At 42.1% G+C, this 12,195-nt stretch overlaps 1 protein-coding gene across 2 annotated transcripts in view; it reads right to left on the reverse strand.

Moving 5' to 3' along the window:
• Positions 1 to 526: 526 nt before the first annotated feature.
• The window catches only part of VAV3 (vav guanine nucleotide exchange factor 3), a 310,644-nt gene continuing 298,975 nt past the window's right edge, over positions 527 to 12,195 (reverse strand). For both annotated transcript variants that reach the window (XM_039841025.1, XM_039841026.1), the window contains 2 exons: positions 3,440 to 3,591; positions 527 to 2,780 (listed from right to left, as the gene is read on the reverse strand). In XM_039841025.1, coding sequence (XP_039696959.1) covers positions 2,739 to 2,780; positions 3,440 to 3,591 — 194 coding nt within the window. In that variant the 3' untranslated portion in view covers positions 527 to 2,738. The remainder of the gene's footprint in view (positions 2,781 to 3,439; positions 3,592 to 12,195) is intronic.

Here is a 12,195-nt window from a genome sequence, read left to right on the forward strand (position 1 = left end):
CTTCCCATGGTTTGTTACGCCTGGTCACTCACAGTCTAAATATGTTAAATGGAAAATTCCAGAAATAAACAATTCATAAGTTTTAAATCGCACACCGTTCTGAGTAGCGTGAGGAAAACTCACACAGTCCTGTTCCATCTTTTGTCCAGTTTATCCACACTGTATATGCTTTCCGCCTGTCAATCACGTAGGAGCCATCAAGGTTATCAGATCGAATGTGGCAGAATCGGCATGCTTGTGTTCAAGTAATCCTTATTTTACATAATAATGTTGCATTCACATAACTTTTATTACAGTATATCATTTCGATTATTCTACTTTATTATTATTGCTGTCCATCTTTTACTGTGCCTAATGTATAATTTAAATTTTATCACAGGTATGTATGTATAGAAAAAAACATCATATGTATGGGGTTCAATACTAAGGTTTCAAGCATCCACTGGGGGTCTTGGAACATCTCCCCTGCCCATAAGGGGGGGGCGCCTACTGAATGTCGAATTAAGAAATCATTCGACAGAAAGTCTTCGGCTCTCAAGAAATCAATTTAATGCAAGTAGTAACTATTTATTGTATTGACATATTTACAAAATATTACAACGTGAAATACCACTCTAATTCATCATATTACGCAGGGCTGCATACAGGCGAGACGAAGTATATGGAAAAACATTAACTTCTGTCTTTGGTATTAGAAATCTACACAAATCCGCAGCATTTAAAGTTTCCAAAACAAAGGATTAAACGTAGACAAAGACGTAATCAGTAACATCATGAAAAGAGACTCTCTTATCCTCTGCTAGGAAACCCTTAGGTCCATGAAATGCAACTGGAAGACCAAACACCATCTGCAAGGGAGGGAGTCTATTGGCTAAATAACAATAAAAGAAACAATACAAGTTACAATACTCTGCACAGGTATGTTTCAATTTTCTTGAAGCTACTCTCTCCATAACAACGTTTGGCTGACAGTAACAGACACAACACTCCCCAGCCACAGAATCGCAGATAAGACTTCATAGGCAAAATCCACTCCAGGAGTACGCCATGAGGGTATAATTTTACTGTACAGAACATTTTATAAAATTCATTTTCATGATCATTTACACATGTACAAAAATTTAACTGGTTTTAGCAAATAATAATTTTTCTAAAACACAATCACAGTTTACATCATTCTGAGGTAAAGGTCCTGAATCTATCCTATTTGAGAAGTCCTAGTCCATGAGGGTCTCTAAAGGGGGTTGCGCTCACTGAATGTTAAGTTTGGGCATTCCAGTGGGCTGGGGAGCGGGCGGCCACACCTACCACATTTCAGAGACGATCCACAATTTCAGAACTAAACGTTCCTAGTGTGGCTCTATTAAGTTAATGCTTCTAATGTTCTGTTTTCTTCAAACATGAAACACTCTCTGAATCTTGCCAGAACATGACTTCTGCTATGGAAAAAAATATTTCATCAGGAAAGGGGCCAAGTCAGTGTCGAAACTTGACTGTCTTGACTGGGCACTCCGTGTGTCACAGGAAGAACAAATTTCAACTCCTCACGTAAAAAGCGAAGACTTGGTCAATAAAATCAATGCACTGCAAAACTGATCTTTCCGCCAGTTAACACACACCCAGAAAGGGCCTGCTGTTGGGGAGACCCTCAGTGAGAAGCTGGGAGCCCACACTGAATGAGACCAGGAAAGTCGCAGTGATGCTCCTGTCCCAGAAACACACTAAGGACCCTGCTGTGCTTTCCTTCCAAAATCCTCAACAAGTCATCTGTGCTACTGTAACTACTCCAGGAAAACATGAGAATCAGCACATATGTCCCAGGTGTTTTTAGTGGGGAGAGAGAGGAAAAGACATGTGTTAATAGATGTTGCTTCTATAAAATGACTTGATATAAATTATAGCTCTTGATCTGTTTCTGTAAACAATGCCATCTCAGTCAGGTTACTTGCAACTACCTGTAATATACCTGGCCAAGATGATTTTTCATAAAGGGAAGTACTACATTTCCAAAATAACCCTATGAAATCATGAAGGCTGTGAAGATTGAATGTGAAGATACTCTCTTTTATGTACTTTTTAAAATAGAGATTTGCAAATATAATGAGGACATCAAATGAATAATTAAAACCCCTCTGGGATATATCACTTACGAAGCAAACCTGAGCGTTTGCCTCTGATATTTTATCACGAGTAACATCTGGAGGTAAAAGTGTATGCCAGGCAATGAGTCACCTTGCGAGGCATTTAAGACAAGTAATGCGGGACCTTTCCAGGAGACTGCCCAAAGGGAGGAGCTCCAATTTTTTTGTTTTTTTTGTGCTGGGAGAAGCAAAATTAAACTTCTGCTTCTTTGTACCATCAAAAATTCTGGTGACTGGCACATGAGAAGTAAGTAAATACGTAGTAAACACTTACTAATGGTGGACACTTATGATGTCTGACTCAATGAAGTAAAAAGACCAGTGTGTTTGCAGGGCTCTTTTGGGAAGAAAAGCTTTTGGCTTTGCCCTGGTCCCTGACAATGACAGACTGGCAGGCTGCTTCTTGCCCCGCTCTAGGCAAGCCATGATCTGTCAGTACCAGCATGTTTAGATCTCAGTATTGAGACTGAGGAGGGAGAATGCTGAATAGCCAAAAATGCAGCTTTTAAACATTTCAGTTAACTCATGATGTCGTGCCGGCTTCCGTTCATCCCTTTGCTGAAGTTTCTGGTGCAGGGTGCAATGCAGGATTAGAGTTTATTCATCCATTTCCACGTATGTCGATGGAAACCAGCCCACCTAGAAAAGAAAAGCAGCCAACATTGCAACGTGACTTTGCGTCTGGCATCTTTTTTTAAAGGGTTCTACACCCTGGTTAAGCTGGAGTTTTATACCCACTGTAGGTGAGGAAGATTGCTTTAACTACTCCTAGAGCCTGACTGAGTGATAAAAACGGAGGAGTAAAACAAGCTTAAACAATGTTCTAATCAGCCGGCACACAAATAAATATGTAAATTAAGTGTCAAACAGGTCTCTACTCCTCAATGATTCCTGCTTCTGCTTTAGAACAGAACAGGATATAACGACAGAGCTACGCTGTCCCGTTCCTTCCGATTTCGACGACAGCTCTCACGGCTATTTTGTACTACACATAAAGCATGTGCTCAAGGCTTAGGGACTACAAAGAACTGAAATGCTCCTCAACCCTTGTCCCAACAGAAAGCCGTCACACTCGCCCAGGTGAACCTCATTTATGCCACTATCGCATTCCCTCGGCACATTTTTCTTGAATTCCTATGATCGGTAAGAATCACCACCGGTGTCCCGAGGCGCTCAGGGCTCAGGGGTCGGGGGTGAAGGCTGCAGTACAGCTGAGGGGCCTCCCCGCGTCAGCACCACGGTGGGCGCCGACAACTGCCCCGTCCCCTTCATTCACACGCACGAGGGGGAAAACTCGCCTTGCCGTTTGCTTCTCCTCGCCACCAGCCGTTGGCACTCAACTTCGTGTAAATCTTCACCACGTCTCCTTTCAGCAAGGACAGTTCTCGCATGTCTCTTGCGGAGAAGTCGTAGCGAGCGATGGCGATGCCTAGCACTTTCGGACTCAACACTGCGGAGAAATGACGGGGAGTCCATTGATTTGCAGGTTAACGACCGTAAGGATCTAATCAGGTAATAAGCGCTCTCGATACTATCAAAATGCACAGCCATGATTTCGGTGCAGACTAGTGACGATGACAGGGAGCGGGAAAGCAAGGAGCAGAATTGCTGTGTCAAGTCAATCAGGTGTGGTCAAGTTCACTTCGTAAAGTTTAAACGCTATTTTTCTGTTTTCGCATTCTTAATAACTTCGAAACAGGGACAAGTTTTTGTAAAAAAAAAAAATGGCTAGTATCTAAGTTACTGTTTAAGGAGATAGAATCTAAAACAACTAGCATACATTTCCTATTGATGGCACAGAAATCTATGTCTTACTAGAACCTCAAAGGTAAAAAGCTTTATGTTTTTCTCTCACATAATCTTTTTTGACTAATACTCAAAACAACAAAATTTTTTGCTTGGAAAGTCTCCTGTTGACACTGCGTCATCACTTCTAGTTAAATGGTATTCTTCACCCAGCTAGCCTTTCTCTGTTAAAACTATTTGAGGATAAATTCAGTTATCGTTTTATATATAATTTCACTTATGTGAAGAAGCCGAAATCAGATTTCACATAAAGAACACACAAACACCATTTATCTTTTTCAAACGAACACTGCCTTATAGAAAACCTTTACTGAAGTAGGTAATCAAAAACGAGATGTCAGGGTGTTCATCTTCTATATTCGGGTTTTTTTGTTTTTTTTTTTTGTTTTTTTTACTGTGCCAGAGGCATTAACTGACCCCCTGCCCTCACCTGCCCTGTCTGGAAAAGTCCATTCAAGCTGGACTGAATGTTTGTTCATCTCTAGTGTTTCATAGCACATTTTATATATTACCTTCTCTACTAGTTGCTGTTTGGGGTTATAAAGTGTTTTCAATTATATGTTCAGTGATTCTTGGAATCACTCACCTGGGATTGGTGGGACTTTATAAACCTTAAATGGTGAAGGAATTTAAGTGAGAAAAAGAAATAAATGGGAAATGCCACTCGTCTGTATTTTTAACAGTCCCCAGTGCCCAGAAAGCTGCAGTTACGACCCGTGTCTCCCTGGCAGAGCCTGCCCACCGGGAGACAGGAATCTCTGCCTATTACTCATGGCTCTGCAATGACAGACATTTTTTTTAGTCCCCAGGTGTCGATCACAAGATAAACAAATAGCAATACTGTAGATTTCAGAACTGCAAAGGGAGTGCAAATAGGTCATTTTATTTTACTATTTGGACTAAAACCACGTTAACAGTTTCCTCACTGAATGCCATCCCGTCACCAGGGCACCACTCTGAGAGTGGGTGCACCCCGTCATCGACTTAACCGTGAGGCCTTGCGCAGGTCTCTTAACTTCTCTAGGCCACATTTTTGTCCCCTAGAAAATAAAAGGTCCCTACTAGATGACCTCCAAGGTCCTTCTAATTCTAAATTGTTCCCATGATTCGCTTGGGACTTACAGTTTAATTTTTTTAAATCTGTAAGGAAACATTTTTATCTGGCCATTCTGTACTCCCCTACATGTCAAGTAAACAACCCTTAAATTCTCTAGCTAATCACAGAAATCAAGACCAAAACGCCTGTGTGCAAACTGATGGGCACGGTCATCCTGTCAAGCGATATGCACTGAATTTTACTCTTATATTTGGAGACGAGTTGAGATTTTGGTTCTATTTATTTTCTTAATGGAAACACAGAAACACTGGCTTTTCTCAACTAAAATATCTGATCCTTAAGAAAACTAATGATTTTACAGAGTGCTTCATGCCCCCTTTTTATACTGTCGGCCCCTATCCCTTCCCAGCCTCTCCCCAAGAGATAAAATAGAAAATGTCTTGCTGAAAGATATAACACAGGCACGCACGTGAACCAGAGGAGTGAGATGTCATGACAAACAATGACTTCACGGGAGAGGAGAGTGCACGGTGAGAATGTGACTCCAGGGACTGTTTGTGAGGAGATGTATCTACATGAGAAGCCACACACAGAAGCCAAAATATTTTATTTGCAAACAGAAGCAAGTCGAAAAGACATATAAAAGCAGTAAAGCAGTACCTGACCAGAAAGGAGTAGAAGAAGGGGGAACAAAGCTGTAGCCTGGAGGGGTTACGAAAGAGAAGCCACAGAACAAAGAAGGGGCTTAGAGAGAGAAAGAAAAAGAGAGAAGCAAAAGGACATTTAGGTATTGGCAAAAAAAAACATCTCAACACAGCTATTTTGTCGTCTATAATCATAAGACAATTGTCACATCGAAGTTGCAAAATAAGCTTTGCTTTCACCCACTTCTCTCCTATCCCCGTTTCTAAATGAAGAGCAGGCCAAGCTTTCACATTTTGATTCACACGAGTTCTGCACTTCAGAGCTGTCGCTGCCCCTTTGCAGGCGAGCACAGCGTACCCGCTCCATGGGGCTCCCTCTGAACCCCTTCCATCCAAGGGGGGCACAGAATTCCCACTTTGTTACATCAGTGGAAGGGGAGCCCATAATCCGTAATGTAAATTACACTTAAATCAAAATTGACATAAAGAAGTAGAATGAGAGCCCGTAGGGTGGTGTCAACGAAACACGCAGAGCCCGTCGAAAATGTAAGAAAATCATTCATATGATTTGTTAGAACCCTCCCCGCCCCCAACAACCAAGCATGCGCGTGCTTATTTCTAGACATAAAACATAAATCATTCCAAATCTTATCATGTCTGGAAAAGAAAGTAAATATATTTCCCAAGTTAGAGGCACTTGGGTGTTCAAAAGCTTTTCACTTGACTTTTAATAATAAGAGCTAATACTTAGCAAAAAGTTCCAAAGCGTGAGATGCCATACTCAATGTTTTATATTCAGTATTTCATTTGTTAATCACAACAACTCAAAGAGAAAGGTACAAATACTATTTCTCCTTCACATTTGAGAGGAAGCTACTTTCCAGCCAGGGCCCAGGTGATGCAGGCCCCAGGCTCTCACCTGCGTGTCCGCGGCAGGTGCTTCCACAGCAGCCATAACATCTGCCCGCTGAGAGCACGGTGCCATTGCAAGGGAAAAGATGGCGCGGCTGCAAATTTTCTCCCAGTATTTATTTTCCCATTCATCCGTGTAAGTGAGTATTTGGTTGGGCCATGTTTGCCCAGAAGCGAGACCACGTTCCCAGTCTCCTTACAGGTTGGTGCGGCTATGTGACTAAGGACTCGTCGCTGGGATATACGCAAAAGTATCACAAGGCAGCTTCTGGTTCTGTTCCCGGCAAGGCAGGTGGGACACCCCTTTGCCCGCACCCTCCCCACCCCAATCATCCATTCACCCTCCTCCTTTTTTTTTTTTTTTTTTTGGTTCTTTAATCCATCCTGCTGTCTGGAGTGTAAAAGCTACCATCGTGGTCCATGAGAAGGCAGGGCCCCCCGTAGGGATGGCAGAGCGTGAGCCTGAGGGAATCTGGGTTACCGAAGGTTTCACGGAACAGAGATGACCTGCCCTTCTCACAGCCCTGCACTGACTGACGGCTTTCGGGTTCTTATGGGAAAGAGAAAGAAATGTCTCTCTATGCCAACGGTTTGGCAGTTTCTGTTACTTGTACCTGGACCCAATCTAAACTGTAACAGAAAGCTTTCGATAATCAAGGATGAGGTGAAGGCAGGCTAAGCGAACTGGGAATAAGTCCATAGAATCTTCTAATATGATCTGCTTCTTTTGGGGTCACTGCTTGATTTGAGAGCCACAGACTTATTCCAAAAGTTAATACTCTTGTCGGGAAGGGTCCTTGGGTTACCTGAGAACAGGGGACTTCTAGATGCCACCCAAGGAGGCTGCCCAAAAAATCAGGAGGGTTTAGATTTCCCTGCAACAATAACCTTGGAGCCCTCGCACGTGCACCGATGTATTCTTGACACTTTTCTCATGGAGTCTCACATATTTTCTTTCAAGCTACTCTGAAGTTTATTTTTGTTGATAACCAAAGTTCTTTACCAATCCGCTGCACGTTCCACATCGCGTTTTTTAATTTTGAAATGCAGTGGTACGTGCTAGTACAACTCATTTTACAATCTGTCCAATTCATTGATTGCTATACGATACAACTGGTATCTTTTTCCATTTCCCTGAGACCATGATATACCCACTATTAGAGAGGAGAGGAGGATGCCGTCTCTAGTTTAATGAGGAAAATGCCACACACCTAACTCTATTATTGGCAGAAAATCTGGTGACAAGATTCTTATACCATGTCTGTGAGAAATTAAATCAGGACCCCTCATTTTACATGTTACTTCTGGCAAAGATTAGAATTTTCTCCTTGAACTGTCTTCTAAGCATCCATCCTTGATTCTCTCCCTGGGACTATGTTACCCATCAAATAATAAAAAAAGACTATTTCTTCTTTTCTAATTTCTAATGAAGGTGATTTAATCGAAGAGTCTGAAATATATAGGAGTTAGGTTAGCTCTAGAAGGAAGAAATAAGAAATCAATGAAAGCACGATTAAACGCAATTTAAACAACCTCAACAATAGGTAGACATATTAGATCAGATCGTCTCTCTAATCTTAAAATACCTAATGTTCCTGAGGTGATATGGGTAATGCCTCACCAAAGGACCTGAATCTGTTTCAAACACATGGTGCATGAGCTACTCTAAAAGCTTTATTTAACCCTAAAAAGCCTTATAAGCATTTGCATTCATGTCGAGTAGCTACCCTTAGAATCTTCTAGAATCTTATCTAAAGCATTATTATCTTAACTACATGGTAGTTATTTTCCCGTGGTTAGCTCTTGGCACCTCTGCTGGCTTCACTTTAAACTGAACTTTCCCCGCAGTGAATGGAACAGATTCCCGGATGTGCCTTGGCCCCCAGACCTGAATTCTAGTCTGATTTCAAATGTTTTCATGACACTGCCGTGAGGTACAACCAAATCATTATCTCTGATTTAACTTGTTTGAAACCACTCATCCAGAAAAGAAGCTTCCGCCCTGTAATCTAGCTCGACCTCTCACATTTCTGAGTAACTCCCACATTCTCTTTGCAAACCACCCCCGCAGATTCAGAGTATGCTGCCTCCCAGTTGGTCTTCCTGGTTTTGACTTCCTTTCCTTTCCATGTGAAATGCTGCCTCTCAGCGTCTCCCTGCAAACAGAGATTCGTTGCTCCTTTTCCTAAATTCTGAAGTCCAAATGCCTGACCTGAATTTCATGACGACTCATAATCTGGCCGTAACCTGCCTTTCTCACATCTTCCATCATTTTCCCAAATTCTCTTCCCTCGGGCCAGTTTCCTAACACCCGCTGAGGCTCCTGGCTTCGTTTTCGGCCCCAAACTTCTGCTCGCGCAGGAAGCCTGCTCCTTCACCTTTCCTCTGATGACCCTGACCTCCTCGTCGCCAAAGCTCCACTCGGGCCCCGTCTGTGAACCTTCCCTGACCGATCCAGATGTGCGTCCCTTCTCTCTGTCCCTTCTAGTCATCTGTCAGGCACTAACATCATGGCCCTGGCTCTGCCGCTTATTGCGGCACGTGCTCCTGTGCTGTATCTCCAATTAGCCATTGATTCTGGGGAGCAGGCCCTGCTCTTATCCCACTTCCACATCCTCGGTGAAGGATCGGGCCCAGTGCTCAGCTACTGAAGCTGCTGAATGGACAAGGAGCTCAGCAGGGTATTTAGTTTCACAAGCTCCTTAGGTCTGCTCCTCCCAGTCTCTTAACTCATCTTTTGCTCACTTAACTGCTCGATGAGACTTCCAACAAAAGCCGGCCCAGCACATAGGAAGCACGTGAGGTATGCTCAGGTTTTATTCCCCAGGATCCCTGGGAGCCACAGTCTGTCTATCAATATTATTCCTATACCAACCGTAGCTTTTTCTGAGATGCGTAACAGCTATTAAATACTATCAGTCTCATGGCATTCACCATACGTATGCCTGAGGGCTCTTCCTCGGAGTAAAAGGTTAACCAGTTTCTCCTGCTGCCCAGTGTACAGCTCTCGGCCATTTGAAGGACAGGTAGGGATGCTTCCTATTTTCCTACACATTGTAGCGTGACTTATTGCTGCCATTCTTCCTATATGTCAGTTGTCACTGCCTTTGGGTCCTTAATTCTCTCGAGCTGGCAACAGAGCATTGAAATGCCTGCACCTACGGAGACAAGAGAATCATATAACATGTTTCCCTAAGAAAATATGGATTTAAATCTAAATGTCAGAAGAAGGTTCTTGATCAAAAGATTTTGCAGGATGGTTTAACCTGTAAAATATGCTGACATCCATACTGAGAATACATCCACTTATTTCTACGCACGTTTCTTCATCCAACTCCTACTATACCAAGACACCGTGACGTAAGATTACGTTAGCATCGCCCGGGATGGCACTAAAGCAGCCAGACGATGGTGACACTCAAATGGGAATGTTGAGGGGATTATGACCTCTTGGCCCTTTCTCTTCTCGGCCTAAAACTCACTTCACCACCTAACATCTCACTGTAGACTGTCGCCTGCTAGTACGTCACATGATTTGGGGAATCTTCTTGAGAGAAAGGGCTCTTATTCATATCTGTACCCACGGAGACAATATTACATCAACGTTGAGATCTTTTCATTGAAATGATCAATTGCAAACTACATGCTTTAGTTAAGGGCCTAACTTTCCTCCTCAAACACTTTTTTTTCCCCAAACGTTTTTAATTCCTATCAGCACAGATAAAGGAGAATCTTGCTCAGAGAGACCATCGTATTCAGACCGGTCTGTTTGTTTTTTCACATGTACGACGTCTGGCATGCCATCAGGCTGACATGCATGGAACGTTAGCAAATGAGTGGCACATAGTTTAGTGACTTAATATTTCTCATTAGGAACTAGTAAGAATGCAGTCAAATATTTCCAAGTTAAACAAAACCCGAAGTACTAACATTCTCTAATTGAAAGAGAAGTTATCTGTTACATAAATAAATTGGGAATAGAGGCTATCAGCATAGCCATAAGCAACTGATTGGCAAATCATTAGTGAATATTATTCAGTTCTGAGACTTGACCACGTGGAGGCACAGAACACAGAAGTATGTCAATTAAAAAAACAAAACAAAACAAAACAAAACAGTGTTTGCAATAGAATAGAAAAGTACAAGTAAATTGATATCCAATGCCTACACTTTTGTTGTCAAGGCTAATTAAGCACTGCCTTAAAGTAATAAGCTCGGCCTTGATCAGGCTACTCATGTTTATGAGCAAATGAAAATCTATTCAGTTTTCGGTAACGTTCAAAATTTGTACACAGTAGAGACCAAGCTCAGTCGACACTCTTCCTTAGGTACTGGTTATCAAATCACAGCGTATTTTTGAACTGCCACTTAATTTTCCATTACACGTATAAATGAACATCACCCTGAGCATTTGCTAATTATTCTTTGGGATAGACATTACCTCACGCTCAGCGTTAAGTTGTAACAGCCACGTGTGCTCACACTCATTTATGTAATAATAAGCTGTTAGTAAAAATATCAGGGGACTGGACCAATGGTACCACCGTCAGTACAGTGACCCTTGTGCGTCGGCTGCCTGGCAGTGGTCTAGAGGTTTTCTGGAAGAACAACGATCCCATGTGGGACGTCTGACGAGCCAACCAGGAGACTCTTTTTACCAAAACTATCCACAGATAGCCTAGCAGCAGAGAACACGCTGAGAATTTTATGAATGTTTAATTTAGATCTGTGATCCTTAACCTGGTTTTATGGGACAGCTTAGGTGTGTCTTCTTCAACTCTCGGGAACATCCACAGGCATAATATTCAATATCTGCTCTCCCATCTCCCTCAGTGAAACAAAATGAATATTAGTGTTTATTGTATGTTTTATATATTGTCACTGGAAAAAAACGAAGACTAATTCAGATTGGTTTCATTTAATTGAATGTTGACATCTGGTAAGTGGACAAATCTTTAATCTCAAATTCAAAGACATAACAAGAAAAACTTAAATCTAGAATTATTGGGAAAAATGAACAGCTGCTTTGTATTCAGTGCTGCACGGTATAAACATATAATGTCATCAGCGAGAAAAAATTGAGGATAAGGCCTTTCCTATTAATATGAAAAATTAGGTGACTTGACATTTCCAGAAATTTCAGATTATTTATAGGCATCCAGTTTATTGATTCTAAATTCTTACTCTTTGACTATAATTGGCAGACATTTATTAAATAACTATAAATGTGCAAAGCACCGTGCTAAGGAGCTACAGGAGACATGACAGCATCTGATGTCAAAGGAGCTTACACATTAATGAAGAGACAGACACACACAGAAATGATATAGAGATATGGAAATAATTCATTTTGCATCGAGAATGCTATGACTAGACTTTAGGCTCCATGTGAGCCCCTCCCTGTGAAAAAAGAAAAAAACGGCCAAAAACCTCGGAGTCACCCTTTCTTCTCTCTGCTCTGTCTCACCTCTGCTGAGTCGGAGCGCCCTGGTGGATCACCTTCAAAACATGTCATCTCTGTGGCTACCCATCGGTCCAAGCCGCCACCGTCGCTCACCTGGTTTGCTCTATGAGCCTTTAACGGGTCCTCACGGTTCTACTTTGTCCCTTCTTTCTCATGGTCTTTTTCTCCTTT

This window comes from Pteropus medius, unplaced genomic scaffold, assembly GCF_902729225.1.
Source record: "Pteropus medius unplaced genomic scaffold, Ma_sr-lr_union100, whole genome shotgun sequence".
NCBI lineage: Eukaryota > Metazoa > Chordata > Mammalia > Chiroptera > Pteropodidae > Pteropus > Pteropus medius.